This window comes from Kluyveromyces marxianus, chromosome 2 (genome assembly GCF_001417885.1).
Source record: "Kluyveromyces marxianus DMKU3-1042 DNA, complete genome, chromosome 2".
Taxonomy (NCBI): Eukaryota; Fungi; Ascomycota; class Saccharomycetes; order Saccharomycetales; family Saccharomycetaceae; genus Kluyveromyces; species Kluyveromyces marxianus.
In genome coordinates, this window is record NC_036026.1 from 1,257,186 (window position 1) to 1,281,160 (window position 23,975).

The 23,975-nt window shown below is 38.3% G+C and overlaps 12 protein-coding genes across 12 annotated transcripts; 8 read left to right on the forward strand and 4 right to left on the reverse strand.

Annotated features, from left to right (window-relative positions):
* Nucleotides 1-194: 194 nt before the first annotated feature.
* UBP2 (ubiquitin-specific protease UBP2) lies at nt 195-3,866 on the forward strand (the record flags this gene model as incomplete). Its single annotated transcript, XM_022818238.1, has 1 exon — nt 195-3,866. One exon carries the CDS (start codon nt 195-197, stop codon nt 3,864-3,866), a length of 3,672 nt encoding a protein of 1,223 aa, XP_022674926.1.
* Nucleotides 3,867-4,243: 377 nt separating this feature from the next.
* On the forward strand, nt 4,244-5,224 carry VPS74 (Vps74p; the record flags this gene model as incomplete). Its single annotated transcript, XM_022818239.1, has 1 exon — nt 4,244-5,224. One exon carries the CDS (start codon nt 4,244-4,246, stop codon nt 5,222-5,224), a length of 981 nt encoding a protein of 326 aa, XP_022674927.1.
* Nucleotides 5,225-5,375: 151 nt separating this feature from the next.
* On the reverse strand, nt 5,376-6,818 carry CTS2 (putative chitinase; the record flags this gene model as incomplete). The annotated part of the gene is made up of 1 exon (XM_022818241.1): nt 5,376-6,818. The coding sequence occupies one exon, from the start codon at nt 6,816-6,818 to the stop codon at nt 5,376-5,378; it is 1,443 nt and encodes a 480-aa protein (XP_022674928.1).
* A 407-nt stretch (nt 6,819-7,225) lies between these two features.
* Nucleotides 7,226-8,467, forward strand: LEO1 (Paf1-complex subunit LEO1; the record flags this gene model as incomplete). The annotated part of the gene is made up of 1 exon (XM_022818242.1): nt 7,226-8,467. One exon carries the CDS (start codon nt 7,226-7,228, stop codon nt 8,465-8,467), a length of 1,242 nt encoding a protein of 413 aa, XP_022674929.1.
* Nucleotides 8,468-9,056: 589 nt separating this feature from the next.
* Nucleotides 9,057-9,673, forward strand: PFY1 (profilin; the record flags this gene model as incomplete). Its single annotated transcript, XM_022818243.1, has 2 exons — nt 9,057-9,069; nt 9,306-9,673. 2 exons carry the CDS (start codon nt 9,057-9,059, stop codon nt 9,671-9,673), a joined length of 381 nt encoding a protein of 126 aa, XP_022674930.1.
* A 253-nt stretch (nt 9,674-9,926) lies between these two features.
* Nucleotides 9,927-10,238, reverse strand: KLMA_20615 (YCII superfamily family; the record flags this gene model as incomplete). Its single annotated transcript, XM_022818244.1, has 1 exon — nt 9,927-10,238. The coding sequence occupies one exon, from the start codon at nt 10,236-10,238 to the stop codon at nt 9,927-9,929; it is 312 nt and encodes a 103-aa protein (XP_022674931.1).
* A 1,147-nt stretch (nt 10,239-11,385) lies between these two features.
* On the forward strand, nt 11,386-12,633 carry DXO1 (Dxo1p; the record flags this gene model as incomplete). The annotated part of the gene is made up of 1 exon (XM_022818245.1): nt 11,386-12,633. One exon carries the CDS (start codon nt 11,386-11,388, stop codon nt 12,631-12,633), a length of 1,248 nt encoding a protein of 415 aa, XP_022674932.1.
* A 253-nt stretch (nt 12,634-12,886) lies between these two features.
* KLMA_20617 (SAM50-like protein SpAC17C9.06) lies at nt 12,887-14,320 on the forward strand (the record flags this gene model as incomplete). The annotated part of the gene is made up of 1 exon (XM_022818246.1): nt 12,887-14,320. One exon carries the CDS (start codon nt 12,887-12,889, stop codon nt 14,318-14,320), a length of 1,434 nt encoding a protein of 477 aa, XP_022674933.1.
* Nucleotides 14,321-14,608: 288 nt separating this feature from the next.
* Nucleotides 14,609-17,098, forward strand: XRS2 (Xrs2p; the record flags this gene model as incomplete). The annotated part of the gene is made up of 1 exon (XM_022818247.1): nt 14,609-17,098. One exon carries the CDS (start codon nt 14,609-14,611, stop codon nt 17,096-17,098), a length of 2,490 nt encoding a protein of 829 aa, XP_022674934.1.
* Nucleotides 17,099-17,275: 177 nt separating this feature from the next.
* On the reverse strand, nt 17,276-18,202 carry YPR1 (putative reductase 1; the record flags this gene model as incomplete). The annotated part of the gene is made up of 1 exon (XM_022818248.1): nt 17,276-18,202. One exon carries the CDS (start codon nt 18,200-18,202, stop codon nt 17,276-17,278), a length of 927 nt encoding a protein of 308 aa, XP_022674935.1.
* A 1,001-nt stretch (nt 18,203-19,203) lies between these two features.
* On the reverse strand, nt 19,204-20,523 carry LEM3 (Lem3p; the record flags this gene model as incomplete). Its single annotated transcript, XM_022818249.1, has 1 exon — nt 19,204-20,523. The coding sequence occupies one exon, from the start codon at nt 20,521-20,523 to the stop codon at nt 19,204-19,206; it is 1,320 nt and encodes a 439-aa protein (XP_022674936.1).
* Nucleotides 20,524-22,038: 1,515 nt separating this feature from the next.
* SNG1 (SNG1 family protein) lies at nt 22,039-23,658 on the forward strand (the record flags this gene model as incomplete). The annotated part of the gene is made up of 1 exon (XM_022818250.1): nt 22,039-23,658. One exon carries the CDS (start codon nt 22,039-22,041, stop codon nt 23,656-23,658), a length of 1,620 nt encoding a protein of 539 aa, XP_022674937.1.
* Nucleotides 23,659-23,975: the final 317 nt, after the last annotated feature.

Consider the following 23,975-nt stretch of genomic DNA (forward strand, 5'->3'; position numbering starts at 1 on the left):
CAGTTAGTTGTGAATACGCACTCAAAAGAAAGATCTCAAACAAAATAGCTGCTGAAATAACAGTAGGAGCATTCGAGACTTCTCAGAAAAAAAGAGCTGCCACAAAGGCTTTGAATTTTTGAAATTCACAGGATAAGAGTGTTTTTAGAAATAGCTGTTACACAGAGAGCCCTTTTTAGTCCAGATCAGCAAATATGAGCTCAGAACAGCCGTTAGATAATATTATATGCCAACCCAAGGAGCCCGCCACTCAATCGATCCAAGAAAACTCAGGTCCAGCGGATTCACTGGCATGCGATTTGGTCGATGATGGAAAGAAGTTATTGTATCCAAATGTCTCAAATATTTTTCCCTTTAAAACGTGTGATAGAATTCTTGATGATATAAGGATATCTCCTTGGTTCATCAGAAGCCTAGGGTCTTCTGTTATAAAGACTCCAATGTTGCAGTATTCACGTGAAAGACAACAAGTAGAACCTTGGCACATAGTTCACTTGATTGATCAAGTCAATTTGAAAAGTAGGTATGAATACGACTCTTTGACATGCCCTGCTAAAAATACAATATCCGTAATGTTTGCAATGCTAGTTGACCCTCAATTTATTCCAGAGGACTTTGACAGTATTACTGAGTTCCCGTACCACTTTTACCATTTAAAAGTAACGGTTAAGAGGAGATCACACTTGGAGAATTTCAACAGGCATGTAGGAATAACCCACTATCACCCAATAGAACCAGAAGATTTGCACCCATTTGATAAAAGGGATATATTCATAATGGATAAAAATGATCCAAGACTAGTAGATCAAAGCATATTCGTATCTACAGATACCAATAAACTACTAATTGTAGAGATAATAAAACCGGAATTTGATTCAGAGCATCTTTCCGAATTCCAAACGTCAAGAATAAAGGAGAGATACGAAAAAGCTTGCAACGATTTTGATTTATTAGATCCTTCAGACGTTCCCAATCAAGCAGAATGTCTGAAAACCTTATTCATGATCTTTAAAAATCCTTTGCAACGTAAATCCCCTAGCAGCGAGTTCAAAATAATTTCAAAAGATAGCGTCGCTCTTAACTCCCAAGTAAATACTGAGTGGTTAACAAACATCTTTGGCTTCACACTACAGAAATCTCCTACAGTAGATAACATAGAATCAGGAGAAGAATTTAAGCCACCAGATTTAGTGGACTACGTTACTGACTTTAAAATTAGAGAAATTAGAGAGTCATACGTCAGGAAGTCAATGGAAATTATTTTAATTGGAAAACAATCCATGCAACTAGAAGAAAGTGTTGATATCGAGAAGAGAACTGTAGCAAAATGCTTCTCTAACCAACATCTTGGAATCAATCACACTTGGTGGTTTAATATGCTAAATCATGCTCATATTGAGTTTTCTCCGTACGATATCAACTACAACTTTATCAACTTGTCTGTTGCTTTTAAGTATAGTGATAAGGACATCGTTAAGAACTACGAGACACAAATATCTCTAGATCCAGAGAATATTGGATTTTATTTTGACGCCCTTCAATATGTTACTAATGCTAAAGGTAGCTATCAATTGATTGCATATGCGGGAAAACAAGACGTGGTGGGATATGAAGATCTAAACAATGCTTTACAGGTATTTGGGTTGGATCCTACAGAGATTGACGTTCATCTTATCGATGGTGATGCAATGATTGAGTACTATAACTCTAACCTTTTGAAATGTTCTGAAAGCCAGAAAAAGGACTTGAGAAATGCCTTACGGATATTAGGAAAGTACTTGAAAAACCGTAAAATGCTATTCCTAGTCGAGTATGAACCCTATCATAGTGTTCAACAAGCTTACTCTCTACTAAAGGTTGACGAAACTGTTGACGATGATATTATTCAAACTGCCTATACGATCAACACTGCAGACGCTCCTGGTTTAAAGAAGGACTTTGACCGCGCTGTATTTACCATTGGAATAGAACGGAGGTCCATGTTCCTTCTAAATGTTTTATTGGAAGAGTGTCCTGAATTTTCAGAATATTACAATTTTTCAGATCTTTCTTACGAGGATGCTTTGAAAATTATTGAAATTGACATTAACGCCAGTGACGACGTCATTTTAGAAGTGTTCCAGAAAAAATGGAATCATGGGATTATTCCTGAACCGGATTACTTGTTAAAATTGAAGATGGCACTTGAAAATATAGGCTATACCAGAAACAGTAAGCTCATAAATCACTTTTTGAGCACGGGGGTTGTTGATGTAAGCTGTTTACCATTAGCAACATGGCCCGCCGGCATTAATAATGTTGGCAATACCTGTTATCTTAACTCATTACTTCAATTCTTCTTCACAATCAAGCCATTAAGGGACTTTATCCTAACTTATAACAATGACTCTGCAAAATCACTCGAGAACTCTAAATACTACTCTAAGAGAAGAATAGGTGGGAGGGAAGTTAGTAAACAAGAAGAAGTAAGATCAATTCAGTTCGTTTACCATCTTCGTGATCTATTTCATGATATGATTCATACAAACAGCAGATGCGTTACACCTTCGAAAGAGTTAGTCTATCTCGCCTTCGCTCCAAGTAACATTGAAGTTGAATTTGAAAATGAATGTGAAGGCCAAGGAAATACCGAACTCATTGATTTAACATCTATAAATACCGATGAATCAACAGGAGCGAATCATCTAAAGCAGGACGAGGATGACGATATCATAATGTGTCAAACTCCAATTGCCCTTCCTGATGATAGTGAAGAAGCAGTACAGGACGCTTATAAGAGGCAAGCATCTGTACAAGTAGCTAAAATAAGTGCAGATCAGTTGGAAAACACTCTTGAAATTGGAAGACAACAAGATGTTACAGAGTGTATAGGAAATGTGTTGGCACAACTCGAGATTGCTTCGGAGCCTCTAAATTTGGAAGATGATCTCGAGCAAAATGATCTAGTCAAACAATTATTCTATGGGAAGATTAAACAGGATTTAATTCCAAAAAACGACCAAACATCTGTTAGAACGAAGTATGAGCGATTTTTATCATTGTTAGTCAACGTTGGAGATCATCCTAAGGACATATATGATGCTTTAGATTTATACTTCCAAAATGATTTCTTGAATTTAGAAGAATATGGTGACGTAAAAAGAGTCATATCTATTTCAGACCTACCATCTGTGCTTCAAATTCAAATACAAAGGGTGTACTACGACAGAGAACGGTTCATGCCATTTAAGTCTATAGAGCCTTTGCCTTTTAACAACAAATTGTACATGGATCGTTACATGACTACCGAGGATCCTAAACTAATTGCAGAAAACAACAGATGCTCAGCTTTAAAGCAAGAACTTCAAAAACTCAAACAGAGGGAAAGAAAGTTGTTATCTCAAAATGAGTTGGGATTCACTTACAAAAATTCTCTTTTAGAAACAAAAAAATTCCTAGAATCTGAAACCCTATCAAAGCATGACATCGAAACAGAACAGGTGCCTAAGTCAATATCTTATATCGACGAATTAATTAAAATCATTGATGAAGAGATTAACACTTTGGGAAAGAGGATTTCTGACTTGGAGGCAGAAATATCCCGTTGTTTCCAAGACTTCAAACACATCGGCTATTCCCTCTTTGCAGTGTTTATCCACCGTGGTGAGGCAAGTTACGGCCACTATTGGGTCTATATCAAAGATCATACGCGTAATAATATTTGGAGGAAATATAATGATGATTCCGTCACTGAAGTACCAGAATCCGAAGTGTTTAACTTCACAGAGGGTAATACTGCAACACCATACTTCTTGGTCTACGTTCGCGAAGGTCAAGAAAAGGAAACCATTGAACCTTTGAAGAGAATCATTCAGCAAGAGGCTTAACCACAGTCTTATAAAACTCATACATATCACTATTATAAAAACAGCATTTAACTTCACGTAAAGAGAATATAGCTCTCGTAATTGAACTTTTTTGTTCGCAAGAGGTACCTCTGCTTAGTTATGGAATAAACAACATTTTCAAAAAAATAAAAAATACGAATTGAAATGAAAAAAAGAGATCTGTCGATTGAACTATATACAACTAGTCAACATAGAGCCAGCTATTCAGTGCACCAACCATCCTCTCAAACCGGAAACTATCGAAATCTTCAAGGATTCATTGTGTGAAGTAGCTGTTTTGATTGGAGGCCGTCATCAATTGATTCATTCTACTAGAAATCAGATCGAAAAAAGGGTAATACTTTATATATAGCACGATGTCTTCCTTGCAACGTCGCAGAGTGAACAAAAGCGATACAACCGAGAGCGTCCCAACAACCAATGATAATGAGCACGATCATAAAGTTGTGTATGATGAAGAAGAGGCAAAAATTAGAGAAAACACTAGTGTTCCGAAGTTAACATTAATGGAAGAAGTTTTGTTGATTGGATTAAAGGACAAACAAGGTTATCTATCATTCTGGAATGACAATATTTCATATGCTCTACGTGGATGTATCTTAATAGAATTGGCTTTAAGGGGAAAAATAAGATGTGTGGATGATCCTGCTAGAAAAAGGTACGATGTAAGTGAAAGACTTGTGGAAGTCATTGATAGTACGAAGACGGGTGAGGTTCTACTAGATGAAAGTTTGAGTTTGATGAAGAACGATCCACCAACTTCTATTGTAGGATGGATAGATCTTTTGAGTGGAGAAACATGGAACTTACTAAAAATAAACTACCAATTGAAACAAGTTAGAGAAAGATTGGCCAAGGGGTTGGTTGACAAAGGTGTTTTGAGAACCGAAATGAAAAACTTCTTTTTGTTTGATATGGCTACACATCCAATTACTGATACAACTTGCAAGGAATCTATCAAGAGAAGAATACTGTCAATACTAGTGTCTAGAAATGCCGATTTAACCTACAACTCTTATTTCCCTGAGAATGTTGCATTCAAATATATCAGAACGTTAGCATTGATCTGCGGTGCATATGGTGCCAATGTTCTAGAAAACGTCTTGGCAACTTTGGATTACGAAGTAAGAGATACGGGTTTCTCTCGTGCTGATGAAATCTTGGCTCAGTTCTCTGAATTTCCTTTCCCCCTTGACAAACAAACTACTACTGGCGTGTCTGTTAACTTAAACAAAGAGGTTGCAGAAGAATTAAAAAACCATCCTGGAACAGATCTACAACTAGAAGTCGTTGCTGGTGTTTTTGAAGTATTCTCGAGAATGGACACATTATTATGAACACTTTAATAGTAACATGGTTTTATTTACATAAAATAGCGTATATCATTTAGTAAATAAGCCGACAGCAGTATTCCAAATACTTCTGCAAAAACATTTGTAAAATGTGATCAAACTACTCGTTTCTCCTTTCTAGGTAAATATAATTTACTCATTTAAAGAGATCGGTTAGATAATCTTTTGGATAAGTTTGTAAGTGATATTCCCTAACTTTGGGGTTTTTGAACATCGATACGAAACTATTTGAAGGTTCAACCTCCTTAACAAAGGCATTAACTAGGGATCTTTCAGCTGATCTGGAGTCACCACAGGCTTCCCACCAGAATCCACCTTGTAGATTCATATCTTTTATATATTTACCCTTGTAACTCATGGAACGAACGTTGTCGTATCCTACAAATGTTTTTGATTTTGGATCGAAACAGTATGCTGAAACAGCATTTGAATCAAATTCTTCGGTAGTACCTTCAATAGGAAGTTGATTGTATAACCAAATGCCTGGTTCCCCTTCGGATTCACCACCAACTCCATGATACTTTTTACCAAGGAAATTGTTATCGTTAGTTTTCACATTGGTAAACCCACGTCCATAAGCGGCCATTCCAAGAGATATTCTAGTAGCAGGGACGTTGTATTTTTCTATCATGATCCTAATTGCAGCATCTGCAGAAAAAGTAGCATTTGTTGAACGATCTTTAATATTTCTCTTATGCGAATGGTGGCTTGCATATAAATTGCTATGATAACCAGTCAAATCCGACCATTCTCCATGGTAATCGTAACACATCATGTTCCAAATATCAATGTAGTTTGCCATTTCCGAAATTGGCATGATATTTAACTTTTCTTCAAAAGCTGGAGTAGCAACAGAGAGTTGGAAGTGTGAATGAGCGCCTGTGGCATCATCAGGGCCAAAAATACGTTCTTCTAAATCTGCCATCTCTTTTCTGATTCCCTTCATCATATCCAAATAAACCATAGGTTCATCAGTATCTTCTTCAGGAAATTCCCAGTCTAAATCAATACCATCAAATCCGTATTTGAACATGTTTTCTACAGTTGACTTAACAAAGGTCTTGACCTTGTCATCTGAGTTTGAAATCTTTTTAAAAGCCTCTCGATTAGACCATCCACCAACAGAAAGAATTGTTTTAAAGTTGTGATTCGATTCTATTTTGATCTTTTGCAACTCTTTAATACACCCTTTAACCCCTTTGCTCATTGGTAGCTCAAAATCGGACCAATTGTCATTAGGTTGAATCTCACCCGTCCGACCATTAACAGCAAAAAAGGCATAATATACATGCGTTAATGAATCAAAAGGTAAATCTGATGGTTTATAATTTCTCGCTTTGTATGGAGACCAATTGGAGTAGTATGTACCAACAGAGTATCCATCTGTTATATTCGATGGATCTTGCACAATTGGAACATCTGAAGGAGGCTGCGGAGGTTTTCTGTCTTTACTCTTACCATGCTTTAATCTATCTAAAAATAACTTTGGCACTGTACACATCTCAGCAATGAAAGCAATTAATATGATTATAATCCAGATTTTTATTTGCAATTTAGTGACTTTGAACCACCTTAACATCTTCAGCCCTCAGTGGTAAAACATACACAATAATCCAGGTTTAAAACCCTTCAATTGTTTTAATTTGTGGCTAAGGTAACGGCAAGCTTAATCTGACGCTATATATCAATTGTTGGCGCCAGGTCACTTGGTACGTAACATAGGCTTTAATTTTTTTTTTTTTTTTTTTTTTTACTGGAAAGCTATTCAGGTAAAATCAACGAAATCTGTGTGAAGCAAAAAACTAAGAGAGGAAGTCATCGTTTTATGAATAGAGTATTATCTGTTAAAAAGGGTTCTGTATAGTTGTACTAACTTCATTGTTGTCCCCCAATCGGTGAATTTTGCAATATTGAAACCTTCAAGTTCAAGGTTTTAAGGAAAAGACTCTGAGAAAGAACGTTACATATATATCCTAAGCATTGAAAATGTCAACCAGTGTGGTAGATCCAAGCAGTCCTAAAGAAGAACCAGCTGAGAAGCATGTAGTAGACGAATTAGACGACTTATTTGGTGATGATAGTGAAGAAGAGAATCAAATTAATGACAGTGAAGAGAACGATGAACAATCTGATGCTTCAGGGTCCGGAAAGAAGCTCCGTAGGGTGATAGACGAAGAAGAGGATGAAGAGCAAGCGATGTACAATAGGAAGTTTCTTGGAGAAGATTACGAAGGCCAATCCGAGGAAGAATTCGAGAAAAAGTACAAGGAGGTTGATGTTGAAATTGTGAACCACGTAGTACCATACAAAACAGCTAATGCGGCAGATGATAAGACTATATATTACGCCAAGGTACCCCAATTTTTGACGATTGACCCAATTCCATTCGACCCACTTACTTTTCAAAAGAAGGTTGAAGAGCGTATGGCGAAGTACTCTTCTAAAGAAGACCAACTAGGAGACAGATTGATCGAAGAGAATACGATTAGGTGGAGATATTCGCGTGATAAAGACCAACGTGTTTTCAAGGAATCCAACGCACAAATCATCCAGTGGTCTGATGGTTCCTTTTCTTTGAAAATCGGCGATGAGTATACGGATATTCTTGTAAATAATACAGAAAATACTTACTTGACCGTTTCACACGAAGACCAGGAGTTAATTCAATGCGTCGAAGGTGGTGAAATAACCAAGTCGCTGATGTTTGTGCCAACATCCACTAATTCAAAGGTACACCAAGCCTTGAGTAAAGCTGTGGCAAGGAGAGATGAAAGAGAACAACATGGCCCAAGCACGTATATCGTACGCATGGACCCTGAACTCGAAAAGCGCGAGCTAGAAAAGAAACACGACCAAATTCTAAGAGAGAGAAGAAAGAAGCAGTTGAAGCAAAAACTAGAACAAGAAAACGCCGGCGAGTCTCCAGAACCACAGTTCAACTTACAGAAGAGCCTGCCTAGACGTAGAAATCTAGATGAGTACGAATATGACGACGGATTCGTTGCTGAGGACGACGAGGAAGAGCTAGAAGAAGAGGAAGATGAAGAGTTTTCTGATGAACGTAATGCTTCGGGAAGCGACTCAGAGGACAGTGACTCGGAACAAGAAAGTAAGAACGCAGAGAAATTAAAGAAGGTCAAGCAGGCAGGCACAGAGGAGTATCAAACCGAAGATTCACATACGAAGAAAAGGAGAATTGCGGTTCTAGATGACGAAGACGATGAATAAGTAAAGTAAAGTAAAGTAAAGTAAAGTAAGAAGAAGACTACTTGTTGTAATTCACAATATAGTGTGTACCTCAGTTACACTATAAAAAAAACAAATAATGGACGTGAAACCACTTTGTAATATATAAACTATATATTGAGGAAAAAAAATCAAACATACAAACAAAGTTTCTATTTCACCGATTCGGCATCTCACTCAAGAGGCGTTTGTCATGTTCGGTTCTATATTACGGTCAGATGATATGCAAACTTTTTGAAAATGATTTGCACTTTTAAAGACACACAGAGGCTTAGGCTCGGCCCAATACGACGTTAATCCCAAACTTGTTCCATGTAACATGCACGTACGGCGTTGACAACATGCGACTAAAAAAAAAAAAAAAGGTAAGTTCGGGTAACAAATACATCCTGAAACTTACTCTCGAAAAAGTACAAAAGGATGAAATTAAAGTAGTGACGAACAATATAGAAGGAAGTCTTTTCTACAAGTTAGTACATTGATGATCGTTTATATTTTCTTACAGTAGAAATACGGTCATCTGCGTTTTGCAATAAATCATTACTTACATCAGAACCGATCAATAAACACAATGTCTTGGCAAGGTATGTGCATTAGGTTTTGGGCAAGATGCTTCGAACTTTTGGGGATATTTCTGAAACATTGATCTAGGGTCATCCCTGCTCTCTGATATGTTCCTGAAAAACTGTTACGGAGTGAATATGTGGTTTTGGGAAACTTTAAGACTTCCTATATTTCCCACATATCATCATATTATAGTATGGATCATTTACTAACTAACATATATCAAACTTTTTACTGCTTTGATGAATAAAAATAGCATACACTGACAACCTATTGGCCACCGGTAAAATTGACAAATCTGTGATTTACTCCAGAGCAGGTGACTCCGTCTGGGCTTCATCTGGTGGTCTTCAATTGCAACCAGCTGAAATTTCTGAAATTGCTAGAGGTTTCGACAATCCATCTGGATTACAATCCAACGGTTTGCACGTTCAGGGTCAAAAGTTCATGTTGATTAAGGCTGACGATAGATCAATTTACGGTAGACACGAAGCCGAAGGTGTAGTGATCGTGAGAACAAAACAAACCATTCTAATTGGTCACTATCCAGCAGGTGTTCAAGCTGGTGAAGCTACTAAGATTGTGGAGCAACTTGGTGACTATTTGATTAGTGTCCAATATTAAGGTAAAAAATCTACATGCCTTACTATTTACTCTCTGCTCCTTCTAAAAAAGGATAATAATTCCATATACCTATTCAATGCTATTTGAAGTATACAACACTACATATATACAGTCGGTGTACTTTCAAATTCAGGAAGTACGCTGATCAATATGATTATGAGCTGATCTCGTGCATATTGCTTTGACGTCGTAAAGGAAACGATAGAAATGTGTTATTCGTATATACATATCTATTCATTCTAAATCTGAACGCCTATTTCTTTGCCACACGGTAGGCACATCCAAATGGATATATGATGGCATTCTCAACGTCCCAGATACCTTCTTTTGCGAACACGTCATTCTTGATAATTTGAATGACTTCCTCTTTAGTATCAGCAACGACTGTCAAATGAGAACCAGCAAAGTTGGTTGGCTTACCGTCAATTACATCTTTGTAGATGGCACCAGCTTGAACAAGTTTACCCGACTCCACAAGTGGTGGAAGAGCTGCCAAATGTTGTGGTCTGAATTGAGATCTGTCAGACCCCGGCTTATCGTAAACTATAACAACCCACTCAACCATTGCGTAAACTAAGTATTATGTAAGGTTAGAATGTCAACACTCTTTTAAAGTAGATGAGAGACTTGATTGAGAGATTTTGAACAAACCTAGAGACTACATAATCAAATAAATTTACCAATTAATGGCTTAAAGTTAGTTTCTTTAAGGTACTATGGCTTTTTTTTTCTTTCAGACTACCTTTATATGGAGTGGAAGAAACGGGTGGAAAATCATAATGTGGGAAGTCCGGAGAGGTGGTGAATGAATAGACAAAGAGATACAGGAAAAAGGTAAGCTTAATAACAATTAAAACTATATAGAAACTAAAGGTATAGAAAAATATAATAAGGTATACAGATGAAGATCCATGAATGCGATCTTGCGAAATGAAGTGCAGCGAGTAGAAAAATTAAAATGTGATGAACAATTATAATACAGTCAACGAAGTAAATTTGGGGATGAGCATGCAGGAATATATATGAAAGAGTCTCATTTCTTCATGAATTCTTCTAATCTATGAAGTATGGCTTTAGGAACCTCCTTTTTGCTAGGCGGTCCACGCCATGACGCTGTATTTTGTTTTTGATTCGGTGTTATATTCTTTCGTGATGACATACCGTTCACTACAAGGTCTGATGCAATAATAATCAGCGGGCAAAACCATATAGAGCCTCTAGGAATGTATTTTAATATTTGAGGGGCCATTTTAGCAAGATGAGTGCCACTTTACGAAGAACTCTTTGTCGCACACTTTTGTGCAGGCAGGCACATAAAATTGAATTTTATAGGTGATGTAATCCTTTTGAGAGAAGTGGTGTACAAGGATTTTCGTACTTTTATTAAAGCTCCAAGAACCTTCCTTATAAATGATGCGACAAAAACAAGACGTTTAGAACCCTATTTTATTGTTTGGATGGAGTGGCTTGTACACCTTCATTTGTGTATTAGCAATTTTTCAAAGCTCGGTAACATGATTTTTCAGTTTAAAAATATGTGTGAAAAGAAAAGCGAAAGCGGACAAAAAGAGAATAATACATTATGCATTATCATCATATAACAGCCTTAAGACAATGGTTGAGAGAGCAATACCTTATATCTAATCTATCGGTATCGTGTGCTTTTGAATGTACTTATTTTTTGCACTGATTAGATATGATTTAGTTTGAAAATGACAGAACCTGTTGGAGATATTAGCGGTTCGCTTAGTCGATTGCAAATCGATGACACCGAAAAACAACATCATTCCAGGTCAACGTATAAGCCGAAGTCTAAATCCAAGTCCAAATTCAAAAGATCAACGAAACAAACTGTTGTTATTCCATGTAAAAAATTTTCGCATGCACCTGTGAATTATGTTCTCGAGAAGAGCCCAATTCTTTTACGTGACAGCGAAGAGCTTTACACTTGCTCTTATAAAGTCGACAAGAGCACATTATGGAACTCTCTGTCCACCAAACCAGCGCTTAGGAAAGAAATTTGCAATTTCATTGCACAAAACAAATGGGATGACGATATTTCTAAGAACCGTTTTATCGGATCCAATTTGACGGAAGGATACGAGGATTATGTACCTTTACCACAAGAAGTATTAGATTCGGTGGATTTATTAATGCAGGCTTATGACAAATACAACGAAGGGTTGGATACCATGAATAAAACTACTTTCATATCGTTGAGACATCATATTATTGATATCATAATGTGCCCTTTTCAAAACGAGACGGTATCTTTAATAATGAGTGTATTACCAGACAGGAATATTCTAATATCTGTTGATAAATCTCAATGTAAACCTAACGGAATTCACCAATTAACAGACCCAAATATAAGAAAAATTTGTTACACAGGATTTGCGTTGGAAAACCTATTGATCGACAGTTCGGAAAATGAAAACGATTCTCAAGAGCACGAGTTATATTATTCATTTGTACGTGGGATAATAAATGATAATGTCGAAATATTTTTCCAAGCAGAAATGGATTCTTATAATCCTTTAACTAATAGTTACACAGAGATTAAAAGTTCTGTTAATTTCAACCTTAACAATGCTTATCACAGAAAGAAACTGCTCCGTATGTGGGTGCAGACAAATTTATTACCCCGCTCGGATCTTTTAATTGGGTTCAGAAATCCTTATTCCAATGAACTGGAACAACTGAGACCTTACAAAATACAGGATATTTACCAGAAGGTAAATAACAGATCAATATTAGGTAGACCGGGAAAATTTTTCAGATATAATGCTGTAGTAGCGAGAGACTGGTTCCATCATATCTTCTCTATTTTGAAAACAAACTTGCTGTCTTTGGCTGAACCAGACAAATTGTCGTCTTTTAAAGTACAATTGGATCCAAATTTGAACCTCTCTATTACACCTACAACTCAATCCATTAAAGATTTAAAGATACAAGTATAATATAAAATCGTCTATACATGCCATGTAGATTCTATGTATTATATGCCGAAAAATATGCAATATAAAAGATGCTGTTTTCGTCATCACTTTATTCATATAGACCTGTAGCGTTATGGAAAAAACTATAGCTAACTTTTATAAAAACGAACTCTAAAGTCAAAAAAAAAAAGGTTTTTGAATATTATTGGTCAATTGACTAGAGGTATTCGAGCCGGAGTTTCTTACAGCACCGACAAAACTGACATCTACAATCATGCCATCGGCTAATGATATACTAGAGAATTCTGCTCATAAGTCAGTCTACATCACCAAGGTAACTGTGGATGGTGAAAATCAATTATCCCCAGTGTCTGATGAATTATATAAATCCATCTTCGACCAGGTGTTAGCTGAGCCATTGCAAAACATTGAGACCGCATTCCAATCATGTCAAGATATCCAAAAAAAGCTACTATTTACTGGATTGTTCCAGTCAGCCGAAATTACATTGGATTATGATGCTGATATCAATGCCTCTAGGCTGTTGAAAGAAAGAGTCCCAGAGTCTCTTGACATTGATTTACCAATTCCAACAATAGCACAAGTTAAACTAGTCCCTGCTATATTTAATAAAGGAGCAGTGACCACAACTACAAGAGATTCCTACTCTTCGGTTGGTGGTCGCTTATTCTTTATCAATAAGCTTGGTAATGCGGAAACTATTAGTTTGCAAGGGGACGTCAATTATACACCATTCAACGGGAAACTAGATGAAAGATCTATTGGAGCTAAACTATCTTTGCCATTCCCAAAGAATCCATCCGTTAAGGCAGTGTTTTATGCAAACCATACTTACTTGGATCTATTTAAGCAACCTTTTATTAATGAATCTGATGAACACAAACAATCTCAATTTGGCATATCAACAGGTTTCGAAAAAAGCTTTTTATACAACAACGAGAAATCAATTGTCGAGACGTTCAATGGTATATCCATGGTAGCTCGTAGTATTTTTGGGTTTGCTGATGCCTTGGCGGTTTCAGATTCTATCAAACAATTCCAAGGTACTTTTACAAAAACCAGTTTTATTTCCCAATTACATGCTGATTCAAGGAAATTTTATGACAGATTCCCTGTTTCCGGGAAACGCTTTGAATTATTCAACGAATACATCATTAACCAAGGATTCGCAAACGCGAAGCCACTACCAGAGGATTCAAAGTTTGACAAAGTTTCTGTTTCTTTCGAAACACATAAACCTTTCTTCAACACAAAGGTCGTAACATCATTAAACTTGAATGCTGGCGCTATTTTCCCATGGGACAATAAGTCACAACCTCTGGTGCACTTGCTAGACCTTTTCTATCTTGGTGGACCAAAGTCTTTAAAGGGATTTGAAAGAAATAGTATTGGAACTCGCGGCGGGCATTATTTCTACAAACTAGGATTAACTTCCTCATTCAAATTACCAAATACGCCAGTGGACTCTCCATTGAGACTTCAATCTTTCATTCACTTTGGTGATGTTCTAAACAACTGGAAATCGGCTTTTAATGAAAGAAAACCTGCTCTAAGTACTGGTGTGTCTTTGCGTTATGCAGCAAGCTTTGCAAACTTGGATTTAACCTATGCTGTGCCATTGCGCGTCAGAGATTATGATATTGCTAAACCAGGGCTAACTTTTGGTCTAGATTTGACATTATACTAGGAGACCACTAATCTCTACCTTCAATATTCATCTCTTTGTCAAACCTATATGTTACTCTATTCTCTCTTACCCGTGAGGTCGAAGATCTTCAAAACATTCAAAATATTTACATAGAAATGAAAAGTACTTCTATATAACAAGAACTCAATCAAATATATAAAAATAACGAACAGTAGTGTAATCTAAAAACATCGACAAACGCAAGTTCTATGACCTGCTCTAACTAGAGGTTGGAGTAAAACAATCCAAATTTATCTGGTTCTGCCTTGAAGAAGTTCCTTGTAAGGAATGTGGATTATATCATATGGATACGAAGATGCTTCAGGTAAACACTACTCGCAATGCAAGGCTTTAAAAGAGTGTACAGAATACAGCATAGGGAGATCTGTAAACTGCGAACTACGAATTCAACAGGATAAGAGCATATCAAGAGTTCACTTGGTAGTAAAATACGAGAAGAATGAGTTGAGTATAACCAATAAGGGTAAATTAACCAAAGTTAATAATAAACCAGTTCGAATTGATGAATGCATCGTAATTCAAAATCACGACATAGTTTTTGATATCGGGGGATCCCCGATCAATGTAGAAATACACTTCTCCTATCAAGAGTGGAAAATACCACACAAACTATCATTGGAAGAAGAAAAATCAACGATTTTACAATACGGAGTAAAATTATGCGAATCATTCTCTAAGAAGTCAACACTACAAGTTTTTTCTGAAGGTTCAAGCCATACAGGTTGTTTATTTGCTCTTATAAAAGGTGTACCAGTTGTATCCACAGAATTTCTCAATTGTATATGTCAGTTGTTGAAGGAAGATAACTACTTAAATTTTGAATCGTCTTTCCAGGCAATTATCCGGAGATTCAACTTATTTCCTTCTTACAATCATGTCCCCAATGTTTTATCAAACATATGTATAATGGTTTTTGAGCAAAAGCTATTCGACACCCTTCGATATACTATCGAAAGTGGAGGCGGTATGATAAAGTTGCTAACTTCTACTTCTGAGATCGATGGTTCTGTGATTGATAATGAAAAAAAGATCATTGTACTCAGTACTAATACGGTCACAGATACTCAGGCAAGTAAGATGAATACATCTTTCTCTAACAAGTTTAGCGAGTTTGGTATAGTGACTCACAGTCTAAATGACTTTGTTAACGCCTTGATTAATAATGATTTAAATGCCTTAAGTGAGCAGAAAAAACCAACCACAGAGGAACCTACCAGAGAGATTTCACAACCTGTTGTAGTGAAATCAAAGGCTAGGATAAAACCTAAAGTTCAAAGGCTAGATAGCTTAACCTGCTTTGGCGGTGGTAACCAATTAAAGATTGAAAACAGTGAATATAACACTCCTTCCAAGACGTCTGATGATAGTTGGAATAAAGGGTCGGAACATGAATCAAAAAGCACCAACAGTTTTGAAGCAGTTGAACCCACACCAATTGTTCCAAAATCTTCAGAAATTGTTACTCCTCCTACTGATACAAAGGAAAATATAAGTTCAATAACAACGGCATTTGCTAAAGAGAATGAACCCAGTATAGCTTTGGATTCTAAGAAAAGAAAGAGAAGACCAAAAGTGCAACAGCTTGGGAACTTGATGATGAGAGATATTCCGAAGGTAGCGACAGAAAGTTTCCAGGAACAGCGTGATGGGGACTCAAAAAGAATAAAGTTAGAAACTGACACAAGTACCGAAAAACCTATTTTGGCCAAAAGCCTACCACGAAATGACAAAGAAGACAGCAATTTAATCAAGTATAAGTATGACTCTACAAAACTTGGTAAGGAAAATGATGCTACGAACAATAGATATAAACAAAATGATGATTTAGATGATGTAAGAAAAGGAGTAATCAGTGATGAATCTACACCACAGGATCAACCTTCCTCTTTTGAAACATCCGAAAAATCTTCACCAAGAGTTACAGATAGACCTCGGTCTATCGCAAAACTTGAAACTAATTTACCAGAGAGAAGGAAAACTAACGATATTGTTAGTGCTATTGCTGAAACAAAACAGAAAGAGGTTCGCAGATTCCAGGAAGGGATATTTGAAGTTGATCAATCAGAACTTACTGAAAGCTCCTTAGAAGAGTTTAAAAATGTTGCTAAAGTTGAAAAGATTAAGGTGAAACCGCGGATCCTTCATCCTACTGTTGTCTCCGATAAGTCTGCCATATGGGCAGGTCGAAAGAATTTCAAGCGCTTTACCAAAAAATGGCCGTTATACATGAAATCATATTCAATTGAGGCTAATACTGGACATATTCCCTATCCTAAAGATAACAACAACAACAGGTATATAGCAATGAAAAGGTTTGATTATCGAAAAGACGGGAAGTCTGAAGAAAACAATGGTATTAATATTGAAATAGATTTTAGGTTACCAAACAGAATGGAAGGGAGTAATGAACTAAGCTTACAACAGAGCGGAGAAACTGAATCGGCACAAGAGTCAAGAGTTGCATCTGGTTTCGGATTCAAAAGCAAACCAAAATCTGTGCCAGAAAGAAACACTTTATTCATTACAGAAGATGATGACGATAGTTATGATTATGATGCGCCAGCAGCACATAATCAATTAGTAGTACATGGCAACAAAATAGAGATGGAGGATGATATTTCGTTGCAGTCAAACCGGAGCGTCAGTTTTGGCACCAATTCGTTGGAACGGTCAAACTCTGCTGATGCAGATACTGATGATGATGATGATGAAAACAATACTCGTCGCTTCAATTTCAGGTCTAGGAGGCGAAAATAGAGCATTTTTGAAATCCATATAGTGTGAAGCTGTTCTTTTATTTAGGTCATTAAAACACAAGCATACGAGTATAACTTGCATTTAAGTATATATATATATACTATTCAAAGAAGAAGAAGAAAAAAAAAAAAAAAATAAAATGAAATAAACAGCATATAATTGATTGGACATCTATGTCTATTCAAATGTCTTGAAAGTACCCCAATCTGGAGAGATTAATCTCTTTTCTCCTCTGTAGAAAGGTAAGGTGTAAGCATTCTTAACATCATCAGCGGTTAAATCGAATTCTTGGAAATTCGAAATAATTCTTGAAGGGGTAATTGACTTTGGCAAGACGACGTAACCACGCTTCAAGCCCCAGTTGATCAAATATTGAGCAGGTTCCACATTGTATTTCTTAGCTAAACCGACGATAATTGGATCCGTGATGATATCTGAGGTACCGGAACCCAATGGGGAGTAGGCCTCGACAACGATCCCTTTTTCTTGGCAGAAGGAGACCAATTCATCCTGAGGTAAAAGAGGGTGTAACTCGACTTGGTTAGTAGCAGGGACGATCTTGTTGCCCGGAGAGGCCAATAGCTGCTTGATGTTGTTGACAGAGAAATTGGAAACCCCAATGGCCTTAGTCTTACCAGTTGCCGGCAACTCTTGCATCAATTCCCAGGTCTTGACGAAATCCCAGTTTTCCAAGTCGGTGTTACGTTCGATACCGACACTGGCTGGAGGAATACCGGGGTACTTTGGATTGTCCTTCAATGGAACCGGCCAGTGCATCAAGTACAAGTCCACGTACTCCAAACCCATTCTTTGCAAAGATTCTTCCAACCCCTTCAATGGGTTTCTGTGCTGGGTACCCCACAATTTCGTGGTGACGAAGATCTCTTCTCTGGGCACACCAGAGTCTCTGATACCTCTACCAACAGCCTCTTCGTTACGGTAAATGGCAGCAGTGTCGATGTGTCTATACCCGTTTTTCAATGCTGTGATAACAGCATTGTAGACTTCATCGTCGGTAGATCTCCAGGTACCCAATCCGATACCTGGGATCTCAGCACCGGTATTTAGCTTAAACTTTGTTGTTGATGGCTTCAAATGTGACATATTTGGGGTTTTGAACTGTTACAGACTCTTTCTTTCTGCCTCTTGTATTACTTTGTATCACTTACTTACTTCGAGACAAAAATCCTTTCGAATTGACTCGAGCCTCTCTGGATAAGCTTATTTATATTTATACTATACACATGTACACATTGAAATGTAACACAACAACTAATTAATCACCAAGCATATACACACAAACCTAAACCACATTCCCCCGAGCCGAATGGCGTTAGGAACCTTTCCCCTAAGAAATCCGAAGGCTTTTTCCCCTATTTATAATTTACAGGTTACGATTTATAATTTACAATTTACAATTTATAATGCACAATTTACGGCTTCCTTCTGCTGCATCTGGTGATATACTTGAAGCTTTTCCGGCCGGCCGTACGCACGTACGTGCACGCTGTTCCCTGTTCTCTTGTTCCCCTGTTTCCTAGGTTCGCCTTCCACCCCCTCTGCTCCCTTTCCCCCACAAGCAGCAACCACGGAACGCCCTGTTCCGTCAATGCCCCATTCTTCTGAGATCTCGTCTTGGCACTGCACTGCGTAACGCCATGTTTTTTGCTTAGTCTTTGTTACGCCATGCGACACCGCCTTGCGTTTTCCTTGATGTTCTCTATTGCCGAGCCCAGTGCAGCCTGCACCCAAGAAAATAACGCAGGAACCCCAGAAAAAACGGCCTTGACAATTCCCGAAAACGGAAGTCATTGGACAAAACACAAAACACAAAACACAAAACACAAAAAAATATTGCTGAAGCGGTGCAGTAGTGGTGCAGTAGTGGTGCTGGTGGTGCTGGTGGTACTGGGGTACTGAGGTACTAGTGGAACGAGTAATAAGCTAGCACAGCACATGCAACGGCACCGGAAAAATACGAAAAGCTTGAAGTTCATATACGCAGGTTTGAGGAGAGAAAGGAAGAAAGAATAGTAGTAGTCTGTGATTACTTACTTACTTACTTAATTGTGTATTTACTTAGTAATATTAATCTCTCTATACATTCATTCGGCTTCCGGTTCGGCAGGAGATTCGGTTTCAGTGCTTTCCTGGATTTTGTTCCAAGAAAGGAGCCTTGTGTCTGCCATTGCACGGCCCCAGGCCAAGTGGGAGACCAAAGTGATCAGCGCCAGGAGCATGCATATGCCTCCGCCGACTAGGTATATGATAGCGGGAGCCGGGTTACGGCTGCCCAAGTTGGATCCGTGAGTGACGTAGACGGCCTTCTTTCCGTGGTACTGCGTTACTGGCCAGTGGAGGTCGACGTCGATCTGGTATGTGCCCTGCTGGAGACCTTGGTCGGTTCTTCTTATTAGCCTAGCGAACTTGTCGAAGGCTGGGGTGCGCATCCAGTTCTGGAACTCTTCCCACTCATGGATGTTGGGCATGTTTGTTTCGTTGTAGCCGTTGGGGAACTGCTTGTGCCAGTATGGGGGTGGCACAACGTCTGTTGGGGCGTACTTGGTCTTCTTAAAACGGGTCTTGTCGGACGACCAGTTGATGTTCTTGTTTGTTAGTGGGATCGTCGACGTTTGTGCACCGGTGGATGGGTTGATTCTTTGCATTTGGTTTGGGAACGTGTCGTTGAACATGGCGTTAGCTATTAGACCGCATGGGTAGATGATCTTCCCGGCATCGTCTCTGACAAGCGGCTTACAGTTGATACCAACCGTGTCTTTCACCTGGCTTAGCGAGGCCTTGGTCCCCACGATCTGGTCCTCGCTGAACGAAAGCACGTACCGTCTGTGGTTCCCGTAGAACTTCTCGATGTAGTAGTATATGTAAGTTGGGCCCGGCAACGCATATGGCGTCGAGAATCTCAATTGGCACGTCCCGGTCTGCTGCTCAGTAGGATCAGGGTTCGAATCTGCCACGTACCTCCACTGGGGCACCGGAAGATTACCCTTGTCGTACTTCTTGTGGAACACGTACTTGTAATGGTCGTCGGGGACATCGGAAAACCGCGACGTTGGCGCATTCTTGTCACAGTCCTGATAGTACACGAATAGCTGGTCCACGCGTCTCGCATCGTTAAGCATCACTCCCCCAAACACTAGAAATATAACCCCAAGAAACAAATAGATAGGTAGCACTCTCTTGGGTGTGAGAACAGGGTTGTACGCTGCAATCCTCTGCTGTGTAAATCGCGTTTCCTTTGGTCTTCTCGACTTTGGTTTCTTCACAACTTTATCATCATCATCCTCAAACTCAGAAGCATCGATATCGTCCTCAATCTCCGGCACTTCGTCCTTCTGTCCCTTCCCAGTCTTCCTTCTATGGAACACTCCGGTGACAGTTTCCCCTATGCTCTTCAATGCGGTCATACTGCTGCACTAGATTACAAAGCTCTGCCCAAATATATTAATACACGCACTCACTCACACACTCACAGGCTCACAGGCTCACTTTCCACACTAGCTTTCCTAACTCTGTAGGATGTAAGGTGTGTTCTTTTTGTTTTCTATTCCGTACATCTCTTTGAATATTATTATTATATAAAAGTGCTCAGAATTCATAGCCTTGTTTTCAAATTGGAAATTTGGCTTTCTTGATGTTGTGCGTTGGGCTGCCCATGCGGTACTTCCACTATTTTTTTTTTTTATTTTTTTTTTAACAGCGATTTTAATTCCGGAAATAGTTTTGATTATTTTTTGTTTTGAAGTTTACTAATTTGTAGTCATGTGATCTAATTCTGGCACGTGATACGTATTATGTGCTCGAAATTTTTCGACCGGCTGCATGCATGTACGTACATACACACTGACAAAATGTCGGCACACGTATATACGACAAGTGCATGCGTCGAAGCGCTTAACAAGGGGGAACTATGGCGACTAGAACAACTCTCTAATATCCACGGCTGTAGAAATTTCACTGGCATCCTCTCCACTTATTCCTTGGCTATTCGTAATGTCAGTCAGTCCAACAGAAGAGTGCAGGTCTAGATTCCTGAAAAAAGGGTTGCAAGTGATCAGCCGTTCCTATTAAATGGTGACAGTATAAGTCTTCCACTACAATTTGTACTGGGTCCGCGCGAAAGCACAGTGTACATCGGCCGAAAAGGTGTCGCTATAGTCCCGGCCAATATGTCTGGCTAGTATCCACTCATTCTGAAAAAAAAAAAAAAAAAAAAAAAAGGGCTTGAACGGTTGTTGTTTTTTTTTTTTTTCTTTGGGGGGGGGCTACCTACCCTTTAATCGAATAAAAAAAACTGAAAACATTATGTCAAAGGGCTTGTATCTTCTACTAGGTTCAGCATTGTAAAATGACGTCCGCGGAAATAGCATGGAGTATGACAAATTAAATCTACATTACAAATTGCATGCTGTTAGAACACTATGAGTCTTAGGGGTCTAACTTAAAGGAAGAGTCATCATTGAGGGCCCACAAGCGTTAAACCTTGAAAATAATGGTGTATAACCCCGTTTTTAAGCTGTGCGACTGAAGTCTAGATCGTGTTTTACTGACATTATTCTTCTTTCAATTTCATTATTTTGTTTTGTTTTCGGTTTTTTTAACAAAGAATATTACAGAGTCGGCCCTTGAAAAACAAAAATATTACAAAGTAATCTATCTCGGAGTCTGCAATTGATTGGTAATGCATATGTGCATACATACACACATAAATAAATATATATATATATAAGGGAATTATCAGAGATAGATGTGGCTGCCTCTTGCGGATAAGAACGGGTTTCTACTGATGATAATATTGAACCGTCTTCTTACATAAAAGGGCATCAGTTTAAAAGAATAAAACTTTATTAAAGATAAGTATTGATATTACTGCAAATTGGTAGTTTGCAACACAATCAACCGTCAAATATCTAATATCAAATATGACTCTAGAGGGATTGTCAGATATGTCAAGTGATGATGTGCGAGCGGTTAACGAGACCCAGCATGAGCGGTTTCTTGAAGGTGTTGGCCAAAACACCATGAGCGACGGTCCATATATGGATGTCAACACTCCAAAGGAAGGTGCCGCAGTGGAAAAGGTTTTCGACGGGGAAAATTCGGAGGATAATGACTTAGGCACCAGCAATGATCTAGGCACCAGCAACGACCAGGCAGAGTCAGTGAAGGAATACAATTGTGATAATGCAGCGTTCAATAATACAGATGACACGGCAGTCGATGGCGGTGGGGCACCGCCGGATGGTGGTAGTGAATCGTCGGTTCCTTTGGAGAGAATACGGACAAGGTTGTTCTCTTCCAGGTTGCATTCTCAACGGCAAATATACCAAAGAAAATTCATTTTTAACCTACTGATGCTAGGTGCCCTCTCCATCGCCATGTTTTCGTTATACTGGGGTGCTCTCTATAACCACCAATCGCATTTCCACCAGGTGAAGTTCATTGCATTTTTGGGAGATGATGGAGAACTAACACAGGGTATCGAGCCTATCTTGCGGAATGCGGTTCCACACTTTGAAATCTACAACGACACCACTATCAAACAGAAATACGGCCAGGATGTTAATGTCACGGAAAAGATCCATCACTTGGTACATACCTTGCATTATTGGGGCTCCCTTATAGTGTATCCAAACGCAACAAACGCATTTGTAGATTCGCTAACCAACCCAGAGTCCCCTTCTTTTAATTCCACTAATTACTTCGAGTTTTTCTACGAATCCGCGAGAGACCTGGCAAACTACAGAACTACTATCCTACCATTGCTAACGCAGCAAGAAACGACATATAAAGAAACTTACTTTTACAAGACTTATTTGCCTAAAATTATATCAAATCTCACTAATATATCGGGCTCTAAGTTAGCAGCAGCAAGCGATATGCAATGGCGTGAAATTGACAACAGAGCGTTCACAGACTCTACATTGATGGGACCAATGCAGGTGGGTCTAATTTACTGTGTCTTGTTGACATTTTTCCAGTTGTCCTTATTTGGACCAGTCCACGGCATGATCACACCTTTGTTGAAACCGGTTCACATTATAATCTACAGATTGGTAAGCTCTTGGGCAACATACTTCTTTTTGTCCTTGTTTTTCTGCACTGTCTCGGCCATTTTCAAAGTGGATTTCACATTGGCTTATGGAAGAGCTGGGTTCATCGTTTATTGGATGACAACATGGCTCTTGATGGGTGCTGTCGGTGGAGCTAACGAAAATGTTCTCTCTTTATTGTTGGCTTTTTATCCACAATTTTTAGGGTTCTGGTTAATCACTTGGATTATCTTGAATATTTCACCTTCATTCGTTTCCATGGTTTTGTGTAACAGACTTTACCGTTACGGTTACATGACGCCAATTTACAATGGTCTCGAATGTTACCGTGTTATTTTCATGAACACATACAAAGGTAACTTGGGCAGAAATTACGGTGTCTTGGTTGCTTGGTGTGTTCTTAACACTTTACTATTCCCACTAGTCATGAAAGTAGTCGGAAAGAAGTTCAAGAACGATGCAAAGAAAAAAGCTGCTGGATCTAAATAACGAATTCAAAATTATCCTATTGTTTCCCTTAATTACGAAGCGTAAACACCTAATCCAATTATTCTTGTTTATATGGTACCACTGTATATCTTTGTCCACTTTTAATATGTAATGTATATTCCTTTATAATACAGTGTCTTCTTTTGTTTTTTTAATCCTTTATTTTTATTTTTTGACGTCCCTTTAGTATGTTGATCATTTTAGGTGACTAGAATTTAAACTATATTCAAAGAAAACAGCAAATGTTTAAAACATAATTTTATTACCTTTTTGCCGGAAAACTCTCTAACAATATCAATTTTCAGGCTTGCATAGGA